The 21,522-nt window shown below is 39.7% G+C and overlaps 1 protein-coding gene across 4 annotated transcripts in view; it reads left to right on the top strand.

The window, feature by feature from the left end:
• ptprua (protein tyrosine phosphatase receptor type Ua) overlaps positions 1 to 21,522 on the top strand; it is a 176,631-nt gene that overhangs the window by 34,710 nt on the left and 120,399 nt on the right. For all 4 annotated transcript variants that reach the window (XM_044137964.1, XM_044137967.1, XM_044137966.1 and 1 more), the window contains exon 2: positions 3,236 to 3,364. In XM_044137964.1, the coding sequence (XP_043993899.1) occupies positions 3,236 to 3,364 (129 nt within the window). The remainder of the gene's footprint in view (positions 1 to 3,235; positions 3,365 to 21,522) is intronic.

Genomic DNA, 21,522 nt, shown 5'->3' with positions numbered 1-21,522 from the left:
AGTGCTGTTTGAAAACCTTGAGTTAAGCCTGTGAGACGTGGATAGGTTCATACCGCCTTTAAGTAAACATCACAACAGCACACACACAAATTTAAACATCCCACTCCATTACTACACACACACGCACACACACACACCCACCCACACACCAATTCAAATTCAGCCGGATCTACGCAGCTTTTCTAATTACATGGGTTTGCGCCTTTCGCTGCCAGGGAAGCTCATTTGTGCGCCGAGAGGAACTGTTGTGCTAAGAGCAAAGAAGGCTTGGAAGGATGAACCTTAATGAGGGGAATCAGTGGAACGTGTCTGATGGAGACATTTCTTCACGGAGCTGCTGGAGGGCTGGTGATGAAAAGCAGGCCTTCACCGCGGGCCGTGCTCTGCCACTCGACCCTTTCCTCCTCAGACATGCTGCTACGCGTCCCAACAAGCAACTGTCACGCAGGGGCCCAATTAGAACTCTGATTTGCTTACAGCCAGAAACACTTGCTTTGGCTGCAGGCGAACAGGAGAGGGGCCGGGGTCGGTGTCAAAAGGGGTTGTTAGAAGGCCGAGTGTTGCGGCGCTCTGACTGCATGGATTATTAGTCGAGGAAACAGAAGAAGAAGTCTAACACAGACAAAACCAAAGAGCAGCACAGGGGGAACTAGACCACATGTTAGAATATTAAGCAGAAACTGGCATGGAATGTGCTTGCTCTTTAACTGTTGTCAAGTTGTAATAGAACATGCTGCTTAAGAGGGTCCTGGGACTGCAGGCAGACTGACCAATAGGGCCTCGCTGTAAACCAGGGTCAGACTGAGCAACGGTCTGCTGAGTGCCTCAGGCTGAACTGGGGATGTTTTATAAATGAGCAATTCCCCTAGATCTAAATCCCCCATTTATCAGTCCTCCTCACAGAACTGGCCAATCACACTTTCTACCTGGAGTCAGACTGAAAAGTATTCAGCAATGAATGTTGTTGTTGGTTTCTAATTTTAGAAGGCTTTCAAAGCTAATGGATTTTGAATTACAGCTTCTATACTCTTCTCCTGAATATAAAAGCTGTAGTATAACGTTAAGCTGCTCATTAAAAGTTTTGAATTCACTCACCTCTAGTGGTGATAACTGATAAATCTCACCGCTGGACTTTGCTGTTGTCTAGTTAGAGATTCTGAAGATATGATGACCTTGAATAAAAATACCACAAGTGAATTAATGTAAAAAAAAGAATGAATAAATCTAAAAATTTAAAAGCAATTACATTCACCATTGTTGCTAAATAACGTTGCATATTGCTATGTCATTTATCACTGCAATAGCTTTAATAAAACTCCATCAGCTATTGTTTCTATTCTTGAGACTGTCTTGAACTACCATGGAAACCAGAGACCCAGTGTATGCATAACTTAATGCAACTTCTAATTCATGTTTTTAAAATTAAGTCCTTAAAATGTCTTAAAATCATAAATATTTGGTCCTATAAATATATTAATAGGTCTGAAATTTTGACTTGGGATGGGATTAATCTCATGTTGTATTTTGTTTTTTTTTCTTATCTCATGGAGATTTGCCAACATCTTCATTGTGTTCACTGACTCGAGGCGGTTTCAGTTACTGGTAACTAGCGCCTGATACTGTCAGGATTGGTGGTGGAATGTGATCCAAATGCTGAGAGAAGTAACCGATATGAATGTGAGAGAGGTGAATAAATACTGGGAGTTGGAATGCTGGAACAACAGACCAGGCTGATTGACTAAAACGCTGCATGTGTGAGGGAAGAGAGAGAGAGAGAGAGAAATGGCACAATGGGTGAGGGAGAGCAGGGGAGCTAGAAAAATGAATCTGTAAATAGACACAAGGAATGAAGAAACATAAAAAACTAGAATCATTGAGGAAGGACTGAACTAAAGTAAAATAGAAACAAGGTTGATGTAATCATTATAAGGTACTAAGGAACACACACACCTACAATGAAATAATCAAAACACTGAAACAACTCAAAATAACCCAGTTCTAAGGATATAGCCTAACAAGCTAGCTAGCTTTTCGCTTTGGTCATGGTTAAGTGCAAGTTTATATCCAGCCGGCTGGGTGATGTCTGTCTTTTCTACTGGCTCACTGGTGTTGCCAGCACATGCGATGGATGCTAAGTTCTGTTGGCGCCGCTACTGCTAGCATTGACCTTCTAGCAGCGTCTGTCCACTTAAAATTTCTTGAGTAGTTGTGTAGCAGAGCTTTTTACTGATAGTATCTGAAAATGTGAAATTGCTCCAATTTGGGTCGCAGTTAAATATAATCAAAAGTCCAACTTTTTTTAAAATTTGGATTCTATCTTGATAGCGTAGAAATTGAGTGATTCATTTGCACTCTTTTCAGCAAATTTCTAGTTCTTATGTCTTATGTGAATCAGTTGAGCAAAATCCTGAAATCATGATTGAATCGTTTCTTAAGATTTGAACAATAAAAGAATCAAGTCAACAAAAAAACCACAGAAGAAGAAAACCTTTTCAAACCTAGGCTCAAAGGAGCATGCTGTGGAACAAATTGAAGCCACATCAGTCTTACCTGCTGACGGTCATAGACTGGCTCTTGGGATATTTTCTCAAGAGTGCAACTGTACTTTTACTAATTAAAGCAGAAAATAGAGTTTTACTCCTCCACCTGGAGTAAAACCTCGTCATTTGTGCGATAATGGCTTGAGAGCCGGCCTGCTGTTGTACTCCATCAGCTGGAAACCCTGTTCCGCTGCAGCCCATTATTTCTGGTTATTAGACTCATGTCCCATGGCTGCTGTGTCATTTTTACCATCACAGGGCGTGCTGTACCAAATGGCAGTAGATTTTAAAGGAGATGAGTAGAGGCAGTGTGTCCTGACCACCTGGCACTAACTTCTAACCGTAATGTAGCTTAGGGTGGGGAAGGTTCTCTGGGAACTGATGTGTCACGGTGTCATTGTGGTGATGTAAAAATTCTTCAGTTTTCTCTTGACAGTGCCAAGCAAATAAGACATTTCTTCTTCTTTTAAAAGTTATGTTAGGCCTTAATGGTCTTTATTGAACAGTACCTAGAAGGAAAATAGGGAGGAGAGAGAAGGGGAAGGCATAAAGCAAATGGCCCAAGACCCAAACCCAGGACTATAGCCTCAGTGCATGAAGCCATCCAGCGCCACAGAGAAATGATTATTGCAGCACTTCTTTGGCTTTTTCATCTTGAACTGAAATAAATATGTTTTATCTGCTTCCCTCTGCAGCTGGCTGCACCTTCGACGAGGACTCGGACTCTGGATTATGTGAATACCGCCAGGGTCAAGAGGACGACTTCGACTGGCAGTTGATCAAGACCTTCAACTGGCCAAACCCGACAGCAGACCTCCCGCCAGGTAGGTTTTAACACGGCTCACAGGTCAAGGGTTAACTCACATTTCAATAGAGTCCTTTGTGGACATCATGGTCAAACCTCTCCTCCTTTGTTTGGAGCCCTATCCCTACGTCTTGTTTGTAGGAATCGGGCTAAATTGTATTGTCTGTTGTCAATACAGTTTAGGGATGACCATACTTGCAAAAATGCACAATAATGTAAGCAAGTTATTCCTTTTAGCACTTTTGCATTTAGCAAGTCACAACCACAAACTTGCGTGAACAATGTTATGTTTTGGACAACAAAATTCAATGCCACACTTAAACGTTAAGTCAAGTTTGATGAGTTCCAACGTATGATGTTCATATTAAGATTGTTTTCACATTTGATAATCTGGTAGATTAGGGACCAAAGTTATGACATTTGTTTCATGTTCAGTTGCTGTGGTTCTGTTTCACACTGCACTGAGTGTCAAACCAACCAAACACTTTGCAAAACCTGTTCCCCCTCCTCGCCTGTGGTGGGAGTGCACCACAGGCGAGTGACCACAGAAGGAAACATAAGAAACACAACTTCCTTTTTCACAAAATGTAAACAAAAATGGAGTGGCGTCAGATTTTAGCAGTTGTTGGAGTTTTTCTTTTGTTTTGACAAAAGACCTCGAGTCATTTCTCCTCCTAGCGCTAGATTGTTGCATCTCCTTGACTATATTTACCCAGAATGCCCTGCACTATAGTTTTCTTCCTGCTGACTGCAAAACTGACATTCAAATCTTACTTCATAGTACCAGTTTGACATGAATTGTGATTTGTTCTATACTGTCATATAGAGCAATATCAGCTGATGTGAACTTTTTTTATTGTGAGCCCAAGTCTGTTGAACTATGAACCCATTTCTACTGGTGCAGTTCTTGTCCTCTGATACTGGTTGTATAGGTAGAAAATAAAAGCCAACAACAATGTCAACATGTGCAAAGATGATTATTTTTATTGGGACACCTTCTACCTGCTTAATATAAGAAAGCTCATTATTTAAGCTAGCTATTTTTTTTAAACAGTGATGAAAAAAATCTGAAGGCCATCCATCACTTTGACAGATCATAACTAAGCCAAGGTTTTTTTTTTTTGACCACATCTGTCAAAATGTCGGAAAATAAAACAAGTCTAGTGTAACCTCTGGTTGGAATCCAGCTTGTTATGGTTTCTCTTAAAAATGTCCAACTTCTTTCAGATCTTAATTCAGGGTCAGGCTGATATCTGAGGCGCCTGTAACCACATAAAGCTCTGGACCTGTACACATTAAACTGATCCTTTCAGCTTTAACAATAAAATAATTTCTTCCTGAAAGGCCAGCAGGCAAGGCTCAATCAAAATGTTTTCTGGAGTTCAGGTAGTTTTGGATCTTTAAAAGCTCTTTATTTGAAGAAACCAAAGGTAAAATGAGATGTTTTGAGATTCAAATTGTTCTTTGACTTTTCAGCTATTAGTTTGTCTCTTATTAAACCTTAATAACTCAAAGCTTAAACAGGCAACAAACGAAGATTATTTTTAGTGTTGAGGAATTTAAACATATTGACCTTTAATCAGTAAAATCTGAATTTACAACGAGATAGCAGCTGAAGAATGAGACCAGAGCGATGCTGCGCTCTATATTGATGCTTCTGATTATTTATCAGAATCTTTTGTAAATAATGTCCTAACTTTCTGTTGCTCCTCCTTAAAGCACCATAATGCATCTTATTTTTATCCTGGCTGGACTCTGCTTCCCAGCTCACCTTGGTAGATTTACAAATATGAGCTGAGAAGAGAAAAAAAACTGAAAAAAATATTGTGCTGGATCGAGCAGTAAAGAAAGAGTTGTGGCTGCTGGAGGTGACTCGAGGGAGACTTTGATCTTCCTCACCTTTTATGAGTTGTTAAGGGAAATAAACTGTGCCTTATGGGATTAGCTGGCTCTGTGGACAACACAATGTTAGCTTTGTTGTCACTTTTACAGACAGGAATCAATTTAGCTGTAGATTACCTTCAGACGTGGCATTTGAAATTAAGACGGCGGTTTCTCCTACACTGACTTGCCTTCTATTGTGGAAGTCAAAGGGTTTCGTGATGAGATGTAAATATGCTCAGCTGTGTGTGTGAGCTGACCGCAAGCCTTACATTGCGAATGAAACGCCACTCATTCATTTTCTACACTTGCTTAATCCAGTTGAGGGTTGCGGGTGGCTGGAGTCCGTCCCAGCAGTCGACAGGCGAGGGCTGGAGTACACCCTGGGCAGGTAGCCAGGCTGCACACACACTCACATTTAAACTGGAGCGGCCATTAGTTCCATTATGCAGGGGCTTTAGACCTGAACCATGAAACCAGAACACCCAAACAAAACCCGTGTGTGGCAACAAAATTCCATAGAATAGCATGTCGGTATTTCCAACTGGCAGCCATCAACCTGTGATTTAACTAGGCTAATCACGGTTCCATGTAACCCTGTGGAACTTAAGACACATTCATATTTTTCCATATATATAAATTGTTTTGTATGTCTTTTTTTATTTACATGCTAAATGTTCCCAATGCACCGCTGTTGTGAATCTTGGGACATTGTATGTATGGGACACTGTATGCTGCATGAGGAAATGAAGGAAAGTGTGTCAAGTCTTTGAAACACTGTAAATGTGTTGTTGGTGTGCGTGCATGTGTGTGTGTGTGTGTGCGTGTGTGTGTGTGTGGGTGTGTGTGCGTGTGTGCGTGTGTGTGTATCAGGATCAAATGTGTTTCCGGTGAAGGATTTCACTGTCTCTGGAAGATATTTTAATGTTCTGTTTTGTGCCATGTTGCTTTCAGATTTATTTTTGCCAAGGTAAGTGATCTTCTTTACACAACCTAACAATGCATTAAAAGAATAATGTTTATTTTTGGGCCACTGGTGTATTTATGTAATGCAAATGGACCCAAAACACTCAGCCAAAGCGACTTGGGAGTTTGTTAAAGTGGAATATTCTGCAATATTCAAGTCAGTCACCTGATCTGAACCCAGTTGAGCTTTTTTTGCTGAAGATTAAAGTTAACACAAAAAGGCCAGGAAGCAAACAAACAGCAACTGAAAACTGCTGCTGCCTGGAAGAGTCTTATGAAGGAGCTGTGACTTATTTCATTTGTTCAATTGTTTTTTTTTATTTATTTATTTTGAATATGCAAATGATGCCTAGCTTCCCATTTTTTGCATAACAAAATACATCTCACAATAGCAAATAAAAATTAAAGGAGCTACAACAAACAATGTATATTTATACCTCTACAAGTATGAGGTTTCCTCTTCATCGCCATCTCAATTTGTGATGAATAGGCTGATCCATTTTGTGCCCCTAACAACACATATTTATACATTTTCTTAAACTGTCTGATATTTGGACTTTGTTTTAGATTCTCACTTGAATTATTCCACAGCCTGACACCAGGAGTTCATGGAGAGTTTTCAAGGTTGTTCGCATGGTTAAGATTTTAAATTTATATTCCTTTTCAGTCCCGTCAATTATAATAATAATATTGCATTAATTCATTCTTTATGTTTGTGCAGTTCTCATGTTCAGTCCACCTGAATGTTTCATTTAAAATGAATTCTGGTGATTTAGACAACTGCAGCTCTCTATATAAGTCGTGAGCATGTATACATTTTATGACACTGTAAAACTGTGTTCTCCTTAGCAGGAATGCACCAGCATCAGGTTTCTGACCCACACCGTGTTGGTATTTAGAGAAGTGCTCCCATATACAGGACCAGCATGGTGAGAACCTCGTCTCTCTTTAGCAGGCAGAAGCTAGTTAGCATAGATGCTCTGACCATAAACTAAATACGAGACACAAGAAGGAAGAAAACGCTGAACTGAAGGCAGCTGAAGGTTAGAGGCAGCGTGACGTTAACCAGCCGGTTAGCAGAGGAGGAGACATGTTAGCGGTGTGGAGGGATTTCCAGACCGACCTCAAATTATGTTCAGCAAAGAGTTTTCTCTGATAGTACAGTATGCTCAATTAATTATACAAAAACTTTAAAAAAGTTTCTATTGGATTGAATTGAAATGGTATTTTTTTTGTAAAGTGCCTTGAGACGACATTTGTTGTGAGTTGGCTCTATACAAAATAATTAGAATTGAATCGAATTAATAGCAGAATATTTAAACCTGAGTGTGTGATTAGTACAACTATTAATGAATGAATTCATTTCCAGATAAAAAAAAAGCCCTTTACAATTTGTGGTTGAAGGTTTTACTGGCTTTCAGTAATATTAGTATTGGTACTCCGTATCAGCAAGTACTTAAGTAGAAATACTTCCTCGTTACTTTATCTACTACCATCCTGTGGGTAGCGGCTGTTCTTTACCAAGTTCTTTCTAACATGCTGATTGGGAAGAAAAAACACCTGAAAGAAATCAGGATGGTTAATATTCCAGAAATCCCACAATCTCTCTTTCATGTGTCCTGGGAGTCGTGTGCTTTACTTTAGTCCTGGATGAAATTTGAAGGAAATGTTGCTGTGGCATTACCGCCATGATCTGCTTACTTTACCAGATTTCCCCTGAGGTCACCACGGTCCCCTTTCCAATAGTCCTCGTCCTGATAGCTTGTTTCCTCGCTGCGGGCCCCTGGCTGCTTCACTGTGTAACTTTGTCATATATACAAACACAGGTTGCCCCCATCCAATCTGCCCTGACATTTTCTATGTTAATTTAGGCATGGACCAATGCTTTACACACACACACACGCTGATGTCCAGGTGTGAGCGCTGATGGTAGCCGGCCACTGGCTGCTCTAAATCACTGCCGACAGACGTCTCCATCACTCATCCAGTAATATCCTCTGCTTGTTCCACTCCTCCAAGCACAGATCCCTTGAGGATTTCTGGGTATGTTAACAAACACCCAGGGACCGGTCGGGCTTTACATGGGTCATCGCTGATTACACTTCCTGGTGTTCTTCAGGGGCCCACAGTCCCCAGAAAGGTTTCTTTCTTTCTTTATTTTTTTTTCAAATGGGATTGAACAGATTCTTGGATGGCTGGTTTGTTTCTCTCAGATGCTGCCAGATAAAAAATGAAAGCTCAGTGCAGCTGTGAGAAATCCTTTTATCACAATAAACTCTTGGGATACCCATCATGCTTTGAGCACAAGCACCGAAAGTGATCAAAACGGAGTAGTGAGTGCAGAAACACTGAAGCTAAAAGAAGCACGCAGCTGGAAACACGAAGGTTTGACTTTTACATTTACAACAGATTTAATGCATTAAGACACTTCAGTGTAGGTATGGGAAATGCAGACAATAATACTTTTTCTCACTTGTATTGCTGTAATTGAAAGCTTTACAACTTTTTAAGCTGCTCTTTTTTAGATTGATGGTTTTAGTTTTGCTGGATCTGTCCAGGATCTCCAGAGAGCGACACAAACTCTTAAACAGCTGACCTCGTTTTTATTTGACTTAAGAACAAGGGCTAGGAGATTTCTCTTTTTTGTGCTGGTTAAAGCTGCAGTATATAACTTAAAGAACAAAAAATATATATATATATTTTAAATATTTCTTAAAACTATCTCTATGTACCTGTATGTTGTAACAAAAGACATATTTTTTGACATTTAACAAATATCAAAAACATATTGCCTATAAAAGTTACATACTGCAGCTTTAAGCTATCTCCTCACAACATTGAGAATAATTTCAACAAAAATGTCCTCATCCAAAATATCTATAATATTGATACCAAGTTGGCATCAAACCGATACCAAGATCGATACTTTAGTTTCAGTTTCTCTTTTGAAATTTTATTTTATGTTTGTATTGCTGTATGTTTATCAAATCTGCCTAAAAACAATTTTGTTTTAATTTGCTTTCAAATAATTTTTTTTGAAATTTTTTAAAAGCAAAAATACAAGCAAATTTCTTTAAATTTCTTTTTGTCATTTTTTTTTATCATGTTAAAATATTAGAGTATTTTATAGACACCAAAACTTTATTCAAATTCTATAGGTTTGAACAAAATAATCCAAAAGGAAAAACCACAGAAAACACTTGGTGAGAAGATTGATGAAATATCAAACCTAAATAATAAAGTATCAATATCCCGATTGATACCAATATTTCCAATATTGCACAATTGTAATGGAAATCAGATTTACATAAACAAGGTAATTCCCCTTTTTTCCCTCATTCTGATACTTTGACTTGAACTACAACACCATCTCTAGATACTGAATGAGTTGCATTTCATTGGTCAGTTGCTGTTTGTGTTGACATGCAGTTGAGCGGATGTGGTGCCTCCATATTTGGTGAGTGTATGTTAAAAATAATTTTAAACAAGGAAGTAAAGCTGAAACAAGTTAGCTTGTGTGTGAGCGCCTGTTGTATCAGAAGAAGTGTGAGCGTCATGGCCGTCTCTGCAGTCCGCTCTAAGACGATGGTCTCACTGGGAGAATCATGTCACACTGTCCGTTAGGAAGCTCATTTAGGTTGCTTGGTCTCATTCTTTTGGTTTCCTGCAGCAGCCGAAAGATTGGGAGGAAATGTACTAAAATTTGATTGAGACGGTCGATGATCAATCAAGTTTAATGTCAATTACACAAAAGTCATCTTTGCACTAAGTAAGTGAGTGATGGTGATGCAGTGATACTTCTGCCCGGCTACGAGCGCTCATTAATTCAAAATATATGTGTCGTTCTCTTTTTACAAAGTAGCCTTTTCCGCCACTGAAAGGTTATTTATCTCGTTTGCTTGGTTTTATACATTTTCTGTGCAACGTTTCCAATTTGTTTTCACAATGCACCGTTTTACCACCATTTAATCTAGCAAATCAAAGACCTGTCGATTTGTAATGTCAGGTACGTTTATCACGTCTTTCTGTTCAGGAAAGCATCTTTCTAACTGACACGGTATAACAATAAACATAAATCAATGTTTAAATATTCCTGTTGCCGTTTATGAACTTCTTAAAAAGGAGCAGTCTGGATGATTAAGCAGATAATCTAAACTTCAAGAAACCAAACACGATGAACATCACAACTGGGAAATGGTAGCTTGTGTGCCAAAGGTGATGTGTTCTGGAAATGATTGGTGGCTCAAGGCAGAGTGATCAAGGTTTTTCTTTTCTTCTTTTTTTTTTTATTTCGTCAAAAAAGCAAAGATTCTCCATGTGGAACTTTTCCATCAGCAGTGCTAACTTATCCTCTCTACTGAATGATAACGGCTCAAGAAAAGTGGTGAAAGAGCAAAACTTGGTACCAAAAAAATCTGAAGATAAAAAAGCCATCAACCAACCGCGTCACCTCCCATGTCTGGCTGTGAGTACCTCACATTGTGTACTGCAGGAGGGAGAATTGTGCATTTTTAACAGTCAGCAGCAGGAGTGCAGCTGACTCATAGTAGAGGTAAAAAGAATGAACTCTGCCTTTGTATAAAGGGGCAGCATTATGTCATTTCCAGGAACATTTTACAGCACAATCTAGTAACTGTTAACTTCAGTTGTTAGAAAAACGCTATATACATATGAAATATATGTAAAATTTTACTGTGTATTTTAACACCTCGAAATCGGACCTCTGTCTCTTTAAAAACTTCTGTTCTTTCTGAAACTCAACCTTCAGGAAGTCATCCCAACATGGCTCCTCTATTAACCCTTTAACAAGGTTTTCACCAGCGTTGCTCTGAGGAGTAGCTCTCATAATGAGCTCAGCTGGTCAGTTAGGTGTTGGCTACTTGCTGCAGGCTTGTCTATGGATTGGTTTAAGTGCTATACAAGCACAAACCATTTACCATTTTTACCTTCTGCTGTTTGGTTTGTGGTCACAGATTCTTTTGTGGAACGTAACTCCAAATTTTTCTTGCAAAGCTGCTTGACCCATTTGGCTGATGTTTGGAAAGGAGCAAATCAAGGAATGTGGACTGTAGATGTTAGCTTGTGTGGTAATGCTAACACAGCTTCCACTGTGTGCAATTTTACAGCACAATGTATATAATGGTATATTTGGTGTTTTTTTTTTTTTTTACTGTTTAATAAGCAGTTATATGAGTTTTTATTCGTTGTGGTCCCGAACCTTTATGAATATGTGGATCCACTGTATTCTCATTCTAGAAACAAACATGCCATTATTTTATTTATTCTTTCAGAAAAGAACATTCCCTTGAACTAAAGATGTTTAAGATGTCACCAAAAGTGGTTAGAAAGTGTGATCCAGATTGGTTTGGAAAACTCCGATTTTTCTTGAAAACTTTGTGTATCGCTCTCAGCTTATGAGTCTTAACATGAGAGTCCCTTTGAGCCTCTGTGAGCTCTCTGCTGAAAGTGGATTTGCATTATTTATTAGTTTTGCCCATGCCCCTTAGTGTTTTCCTGACCTCTTTTAATACCTGGCATTAACAAAGTGTTGCACTGTCAGCAACTTTCAGGTCCAAACACTCCAAGTCAGCCGCCGCTCTCTAATGCCCCCTCTGATTACTAAAGGCTGGTTCTGCTTCCCGTTGTATTGCTCTGGTGACTCGTCTCAAACAGCAATTCACGCTTGGTCGCACATGTTCCCATCACATGTTCCCATCACATTCCCATTAGATGTTCCCATTAGATCCACGCTGCCTCAGACGTTAGCAGTCTTGACACTTTTTCAGCAAGTCGGTAGGAAAGACATTCAGGAGAACTCTGATAATATTCTGTTGACAGGTTGGTAACTTGAACAGCTCTGTTGGTGTCAGATAAATTTATGGCGAGTGTATTCCTGCTGCATTATTTCATAGCTTTGGTGTGGATAGGATTAAGTTTACTGCCCAGAGCTGTGGCCTGTAGCTCGTATTGTGATTAAAGCTGCTTTCTTGCACACAATTTTTATACCCCATTCACCAGTGGTTGTATAAATCTAACCTTTCAGAGGTATTCAAACGTGAGCTGAAATACATTGCTTTGGTTGGCAATAAGACATCAGCCAAATTTTTGTTGACCGTGATTGGTTTGTAAAAGCAATAAGAGGGTAAACTATCCAAGGTGGGCAAGTATTTTTTTTATTTTTATTGGCAATATACACACTCGAGTGCAATCAATTATCCGGCGAGGTGTCTGTAGCTGGAGGGGTCTCAGACGGAGAAGAATGCAGGTGAGAGGCAGCAGAGCAATAAGCAGGCTGAATAAACTGATTGCTGACTGGAGCTTCAACAGGCAGGGAAATGAAAACACACAGACTTCATTTCACTAAAACATCTAAATAAAGACCAAATGGTTATAGAGTTGACATTTTGAGTTCTCTTTAGCATCTTAAATTAGCTGGGAGTACTGTTAGCATGACTAACCTCAAGCAGCACTCTGTCCAATGAAGGGAAATCTGAGCTGGTCTCAATATCCAATTATAACATTACTGTAATGACTAATAACTGATATTGGTATTTATATCTCAAATATATATTTCATTACCATTTCAACATTAAAAAGATGAGCAAACTGACTTCTTAATACCGGCCCAGTTTTATTTATCGGCTCAATACCAATATGTTCAAAAAATGACAAAAATCGGCGAATACCGATGTTAGTGCCGATCTTTTGTGCATCCCTAATTCAATGTAAACAACCCATTATCTTAACTGTGAGAGGTTGCCAACATCTCCAAATCTATCAGTTGGCCAAACTTGGACCCATTAAAGCTTGAATGTTTTTGCTATTAACATTTGTGTGACATTTATTGACTGCAGTCGTGCCAAAAACGTTGAGCAGAGAGTGAAGCAGGGAAGGCAATGTGTTAAAAATATCCACTATCAACCCTCAGGACTATTGGCCTCCATTTTAGTGCGCCTGCTCTGCAGCAACACCGTGCACCACCCTGAAGGTTTCATTTCTATCGATTCATTGTTCCTAAACACGTAGTTGTTTTGTTTTTAAAGTTATCTGATTTGCCTGTTAACTTTTCTTTTTTTGTTTCTTCTGTTGATGGTTTCTAACAGCTCTCTTCTTACGCCCTTATTGTCTTTCCATTTTCTTTCTTCATCTCATTTTACTTCCTCCACCCTCTCTCTCTCATAATTCAGGTTTCTGTAGGCCATCTCGAGGACACATTTCCACATCCACTTAATGCAAATGTGTTGCCGTCATAGTAATCTTTTGAACTGTGTTGATGTATTACCTCTCTTAAGCAGCACCCACCGGGACCACAATGTGCCTTATCTGAGCCGCCTTAAAACATTCTGAAACCACCCAACTGTCAGCTAATTTCAATATGAAATGGACCCGGGAAGAATTCCGGCACTAATGGAAATTACCTAACTATTTCATGAATCTACACTTGAAGAAAGCCGTCTCATTAATAAAAAAAAAAATAAAAGGACGTGCAAAAGAAACCCAGAGGCCTGTTCATATTAAAAACTAACTAATGTGTCGTTCCAAAGGAAGCCAGACCAAGTTCAAACCAGATGAAGAGAGAAGATTCACTCAGGTAATGAATCAGACTTTGTGTCGTACTTTGCCGGGACACAATTTCTCAGCTCTGAGGCAAAGTGTCTGGGGTTTTGGTGGCTCCATGATTAATCTCTGGTTTTAAGATGTGATGTGGTCTCATTTGGCTCATCAAGCAGGAACCTCCAGGAGGCATCAGAGTAGTGTGTGCTCATGTGACATGAGGATTAGCATCTATAAATCTGGGACCGTCGTCCTCTGGCAGAAAAGAATTCCCTGTCACCTTCGGTGTGCTCTTTTCCATCAAATGTTGCAACACACAATAAACACATTGACTCTAGCTCATTAGCTTAGCCAAATGATAGTGTTTGAAATCTTATCTGCAGAGTTTGCTATTGTCTTGTCTCTAAAAACCCGTTTTTCTTTGGACTCACCAGTCCATTCTCAAAGAAAAACCAGAACCAAAAGAACGGAGCGAGGCACTCTGACAATTAGCAACAATGATTTTGCCCTTTCTGAATAATGTCTGTCCTGATACACTGAAGAAGCTGATGCCGCTACTCTTTCTCAGAAGTCTGTGAGTTAGTGTGATGTTGGTGCTGACACTCCGTCTGGTAATTAGACAGACAGGCCGGCTCAGCTAAAGAGTTTCTCTCCAAAACCGTTACTCAGTTGACTCAGCTGCTCTCTGAATCAGCCGCCTCAGAGCCTTTCTGCTATTACACATCAGCTAAGCACCAACTTTCTTCCAACACTAACTTTCCTCCAGTGGTTGATGCTTTATAATCTCACTAAGTGACCCACTTTGTTGTCCCACTGTGTTACCCCAAACTCCTCTAAACCAACATCTACAGAAAGCACGAGGCGACCTGGTGGTGTGTGTGTGGTCCAAGCTAATGTCTCTAGTAAGTGTTATAAGCATTGATGTCCAGGGGGAATATGGAGACTGACAAGACATTTTTTAAAGCTTTGTGTGGGAGCTAAGAAGGGAGGGAGCCCTTCAAACGTTGACTTTCCGGAAGAAAAACTCAACAGTGTGCATTCTAGAGTTGCTGAACTGCCACTTTTATTGTCACCCTTACATTTAGCAGAATATCAAAGAATGTGTTTTATTAAGGGACCAGGGCTGTAGACTTTTAGTCGTAGTTGCGATCTCAAAGGTTTCTGCGCATTGCTACATTACCACACTCCCAAAGTGTATGACACTATGTCATGTGCTTCCTATGACACAAAACCGTGAGAATGAATGATTTCATGTAAGCACCTGGCTTGTCATTGTTTTGATTATTTGGGGACCCAATAATGTTTTCTTGACTTGTTGGATTGTTTTCTATTCTGCTGTTGCCCTTTAATAGGTAAATACAAAACTAACTAGCTTGTCCAATAATCCACCAGGAGCTGATGTTGTGTGCTGTGTTGTTTCAGTTGCTGATAATGTCAGATATGCTAATGGGTGACATTGGCGGATATTTTTAAATGTCACACTACTGGCAGCGTTTCCACATTGTGTATTCCATTACACAGATTGAGTGCATAAACAAAATGAAAAAGAGCAAATATAATATTCGTTGGCTAATAAAACAACTAAACCAAAGTAGTGCTTAAAGAATGTCAAACTGACAAAGATTTATAATATTGATTTTGGTCGTTGCCTAAAGAGGTTTTTTTATAATTGAAATATGTAAAGTTTTTTTTTTGTTTGTTTGTTTGTTTGTTTCTTTTTATTCTGGCACATCTCAGACCAGCCGTTTCCTGAATATTCCAGACTTATTTCTGAGTACTCGATTGCTAAACGAGCACTCAGAAAACAGGTCAAGCAAAAAATATTTGTCACCAGGTGGCATTAGATTTTATAATCTGTAAAAGTCCCGATATTTCTCTGAAAGAGGAATCTGTCCAGTTGCTGTGGATGTATCACTTCCTCTGGGGACTTAACATAAGCTAGCTTACTGTTAGCCTAGCTAACAATTTCAGCTGCTAGCAACGCTGTAGCATGTTCTTCATAGCTTCCTCATTGTATTAAGTCAAGTAGCTATTTCACAATTCAGGCTAAGTCATTTTTAAGTTAATCTCTGTTTTTTATAGAATCAACAATAAAATATGTACTTCTATTTGTGCTAAGTGACCACATGGCTGTACGAGTAATACAATTCTGTTTTAATTTGGTTACCTGTACATAATAGAAAATAGAAAAAAAATGATAGAGAGGCAAGACATGAATAATATTTAAGAATTGTCAGAACAATCGTTTCCTAAATTAAAGGATAACATTTGTTGGGCTCTAGTTTAAAACTGAAATGCTTTGATAAAAATCTTAACTGGAAAGTTTTGGGCTGAACAGACATTCTTTAAAACGCAAGTTGAACTTCATGCTCTTTGAAAACACACACAGGAAATGATGGAAAGCTGTGTTTGCATTTGAACCAATTGATAATTTTCAGTCTTTACTGTGAATTCTACAAGAAATGTGACTGAGCAGCTGGCTAATTGGTGACAGAATATTTGTAGTTGACAGAAATGGAGTGATCTAACAGAAATACAATTCCTGTCTGAGTTATCAGGATTCCTCCTTCACACGTGGGTAAGGTATTCATGACAGTCTACAGTGGCGCTTTCTTAAAGAAACACAGCTCCTTTTGCTGTGTACATGGAGCTTTGTAACTTTGCAGGCTTGAAAGGAATACTGTGAAGGAGAGGTAAAAAATAAAAATCCTAATCCTACCCCTTTAATGCCGGTAACATTTTCCTTTTCCATGCTCCTCCCTGCTGGTAGCACGCCGAGTGCAATGAGTGTGAAAGTATCTCCCAGGCCAACGTTTCTTTTCAGCTCATGTGCTGCATGTCATTTGCCCCTGTGGTGGCCCGACTCCCTTAATTCCCATTTCCATCTGGGGCCTGCGGCTCTGTCTGGCTGCAGGTTGTTGTTGTTGCTCATGCAAGGGGCTGCCTTCTCCTGCCGAGCCCTGGGCGGCTGATAAAATTCTGGTTGACACAAAGGGATGACACGCTGTAGTTATCGAACAGAAAACAGCCGGCCACTTTTCACCACAGTCGACCTCCCATGTGAGTAATTGGCTTCTGCTTCTGCTCCTTCTTCTCTTCGTTCCCCACTGATGAGTGCATTATAATTTTCTTCCACGAGTCACTCTTTGCCCTGTGGAAATTTAAAGTTTGAGAGTCTGAAATCTGAAAATGGTAGGACTGAACGTAACCCACAGCTACGGAGGCTGTTGGACAAAATTCAATTAAAGCCTGCCAAAGATTACGATGGCCGAAGGAAATGGCTTCGCTTCTTGACATTAAGTCATCTATATTGAGTCGAGTCAATCATTTATCGTCAACGTGTTGAACATCACCTGGAATTTAATTTACTGCGACTCGAAACAGAATCCATGATACAACCAGCAAACAAAAGCAGGAAGTGAACTACAGGCTGGAGCATTCTAGGTAAATACAACCCAAAGAAACACGAGTCTAGCGCTAGCGGGACAAGTGTCTCTTTTTCTTTTGTCTTTGGCAAAAGGAAACGAGACATTTTCTCACTGAAAATGTCTACAACTGTTAAAATCTGGCAGCACTCCATTTTTGTGTACATTTCATAAAGAAGGAGGTTTTGCTCATGTATTCTTCAGAGGTTTTTGGTGTAGCGCCTCCACAGGCGAGGGGGGGAACAGGTTGCTCAAACCTTTGGTTCATTTGACTCAGTGCAGAGAGAAATAAAACTACAGCAGGTGAAAATGGAACAAATGTTGCAACTTTGATCTCCAATCAAACTCAGTCTACTGGACTGTCAGCTGTGAAAACATCCTTAATGTCAAACTTATTATTTTGATTGGTAGCCAAAACTTCCACTCTGGTTTCTTCAGACTGTAGCACTTCCTCCCATAAACTTTTAGAGATTTCACCAGAAAAGGCTTCTTCCTTGCAATCCTGTTTTAGTCCAGACATAAAGAAACCAGCTACATTTAAAATACAACCAGGTCTAACTGGAAATACACTCCTGTCCCTCACTGACCTGTTTCCATTCTTCCATTTTTGCCTCTTTTCCCCATTTTCTTTTTCCCCAAAGGTTTTGTTGGCTCCAGTGGCCTTTATTTGAAAGTAGTTTGACAGGAAAGAGGGTAATGAGGGAGGGGGAAGACATGCAGCAAATGTCACCAGGCCGGGAATCGAACCTGTGACTACCACCACGAGGACTAAGGCCTCAGTATGTGGGTCATGCTTTTCCCCTGCACCACCACAGCACCCTTTCCCAATTTTTGTCTTTTAATGTTCATTTTGAACTCAAACATTTAGGTTTTTATCCAACTATTGTCGAATGTATTTACTGTTTCTTTGAAAATATGTATACTGTTTCGTCTCCACACTTATTTTCCTCGCTGTGGTAAGCCGCAGCAGCTGAAAGCGTTGTGCCGGAAGGTGTGCTGATGGGGAACTCTGACTCGCTGCAGATGATTGGATGGGCGGGGGGATCACAGGAGGAATTCTGCTCGCAAATCCTTATGTAGAGATGAACTAACGCGTTCTCCTGCGGCGTTTATCAGAAAGAGGTAAAAGAATAGAGAGATGATACGCAAATCCTCACTTGGCAGACTCCATCTGCATTGCAGGATTTGTTGTTCCAGGCAGCTACCGAGATCTCCGGCCTTTAACTCCCACAGAGCCGGATCCAGGACTGCGATTGGGCAGCCCACACTCCTGCAGATTTGTTTTTGGGCAGAGCTTCAGGCTTTTATTGTATCATAGTTGTTGACTGTTTTTAACTTCGTGCCAGAGTGAAAAGAGGTTATAACCTTCAAGACTGCTTTCAGCTGAAATATGGAGGGGTTTATTTTATTTATTTATTGCCCCCTTCGCTTTGCCAAAGAAATGTTGAGGCAAAAGAGAAGAAAGCCTTAATTTTCCACGGACTTACAGCACTTCACTATGTTGAAAAGATAAACCAAGAAATCCTCTCGAGAATTTTTCACAAAACTAATTAACTCTCTCTGTTTTTATTTCTAACGAAGGCTTAGATTAATCTTAGAAGGCCAATTTATTTTGGACAGTTTTAATTGGGTGTGCAGCGATCGTTCCTTATAGAGACCACGTCTTAGCTGCTGATTTCCATTTGGTTTCCCTGATATTCTCTGGTGAAGAGGTGAAGAGTTGCGCAGTGATGGCGTTGGGAGATAAAGAGAGTTTATTTCCCCCCAGCAATCCAGTAATTAATTGGATGAGAGCGGGTTGAGTAATCTTGTTTTCCATGGTTCTTAACCACCCTTGTTCTGGAAAATGGGCCCTCCTAAGTCCCTCCTTAAAGACCCGACAGTGACAGAGAGACATCCACGTCTCAGCAGTCCCTCCACTTCACCCTTCTCTCCCCCACTGCCTGCCTTTTGCTCCTTTTCTCCTCTTTTTACTGTAGTGATAAAGAAAATGTGTGTATTTAGGTGATTCGGTCTCAGAAAAGTTTCAGCTTCGCACAGCATAATGTTTTTGTTGTTGTTTGTTTAAAGCCATTTTAACACATTAGTTTGAATTCTGAATTTGAGCTTTAGGAAGTTTTTCATATAATTAACTGAATGAACATAATAATCACAGCTGTTATGAAGGTATTCATATCACTATATGATATCCCTGAGTGAGCATACTATACTATTTTTTAATTTTTTTACCACGGTGACGAGGTTTGGGATTTAATTTGATTACGTTTAGCAGACTAAATGTGCTTAAAATATGAATGTATCCTGGTATATAGAGGTGTGCAATACTAGATATTTTGGTATCAATACGATACCAAGTAAATACGCTTTAAAGATACCAATATACGTATCAGTACTTGCACTGATACTGATATTGTTTTATTATTAAAGTTTGACATATCATCAAACTTCTGACCTTCAGGTGTTTTTGTGGGTTAAATCTTTATTGAATCAAACGGTATGGTGCCTATAAGCATCGAGAAAAAACAACAGTAAACAACATAACTGATATGTGGTTCAGAAATCCGGATCATGCAGCAGTCAGAATCTTATGGCACCGTTTGGCAGACCTGAGTTCCTCCTGACAGATTCTCAGAGGCAGCAAGGAGCTGGAATCCCTGTCAGTCTCACCCACACCTGCGCTTGGTTCAGTACAGAGATGCAAGAAAAAAGGAATTAAAAAGCTGGAAAGTTCTAAGAGGCTTTACTTTGACTGTGTTTAGGTCAAAGCACCATTATGTCTGCAAGAAGACAACTCAGACCTGCTGCTGTGTTGATGGTTAAAGTTGTAACCGAGTCATAATGTGAATAACGAGAACACAAAGAGCGTTTTAAAAACCGCAAGGAATGTCATTATTTCTGCTGCTGGTTTATTATTATTATTATTATTCCAGCCTGTTGTAAATCCTGTACCATAATGGTGTTTGAAAAAAGTTAGAAACCTGAAGTCTGTTTAGGAAGATATCTATTTAGTTTTAGGGAAACCTTGTTAAGTCACTGTAACACCGTTTAAGTGTTACTTTTAATGTTATTTTAAATTATTGTGTCTCACCTGTGGCTTTTATTGTGCCCTGGTTGCTGAGTTTAGTTATTTTTTGCTGCACTTGTTGAAATCCTAAGTTTTCTTTGTATTTAGTCGGCCTATTTGACAATGTGCAGATGGTTGCTGCGGCTGCACAATATTGCAGGATCTGGTGATAATGATAATATTTGGGGAAAAAAAACCCAAACTGCACTGACAATACCATTGGCGGTATTCACCTTTCATCTCTGTCTCATCCCTGCTTCATACTCTCTGTGACCTTTAGCATTTTAGGGAACGCCGTCTGTGTCTGGTATGGGCATCTGCTGCTGTAGGATACTGTCCAACTGGCTTAATATTACATTAACATGTTAAAGGGAAGTTCATAGCGCTTTGAATATGTTAGCCTGAATTATTCTCTTTTAGTCTGGTCCCTGCCTTCCTACCCACTGAGCTGGATTCCTCCAGAAGAATTTCAACTGGGCCAGTCAGAGAACAGGAGAAGTTGTGAACGATGACGATGTTTTAACATTATAGTCTGCCTGTAGTTTTAGCGATGGCAGCAGAGGAAGCGAACAAAGCCGTTCAGTCAGTGTTGGCCACTCTTCTAAATATTGAATAAACTTTAACAGTTGCCTCTTCTCTCTTCGCCATCGAGGACGATTGTTTACAGGTAGTTTCCGATAATCTGTTGGGATTGTGATCTCACCATGTGAATAGCTTCACACAAGAAGAAGCTGAACAATTTTAGAGTTCTGTTCACTTACTGAGCTCACCTGAACCTGTGCTGTCATAGAATCAGCCTCGAAGCTTTGGTAACTTCGAATTGTTCCCAATGCCAGACAAGCGTTACCTTTGTAGAATATGTTGTTAGCACAAAAAGATCTAACTGAATATATCTAACACTTTTCTTCATGTACCAGTCAGCCAATGCTGCTTCAGATAACAAGTGTTTTTCTCACTGCAGACTCTGCTCCAGTTTTGGGATAAACTCTACAAAAACTACAATTTTCTTAAACACATCTCACATTTGCCATCATTTTGTCCTTTAACTCCCCCCATAACTCGTTCTGCTGTCGAACTGCAGATCTCCTTCAGAGTCAACAGACTTGAGAAGGATGCTACCATGACATGATCTTGTTATTTTTCTCAAGCTGTTGTGATTCCACAGTGATATAAAGAACAGCAAACTTAAAAAACAAAAAAAAACAAAAAAACGTTTTCATATAGTGGAGTACAGAGAGAGCTGGTGCTGGATGTGACGCCGTGTCATTTGCATCCATCAACCCGAAA

This window comes from Gambusia affinis, linkage group LG14, assembly GCF_019740435.1.
Source record: "Gambusia affinis linkage group LG14, SWU_Gaff_1.0, whole genome shotgun sequence".
NCBI lineage: Eukaryota > Metazoa > Chordata > Actinopteri > Cyprinodontiformes > Poeciliidae > Gambusia > Gambusia affinis.
This window is presented reverse-complemented; position numbering and strand designations above follow the sequence as displayed.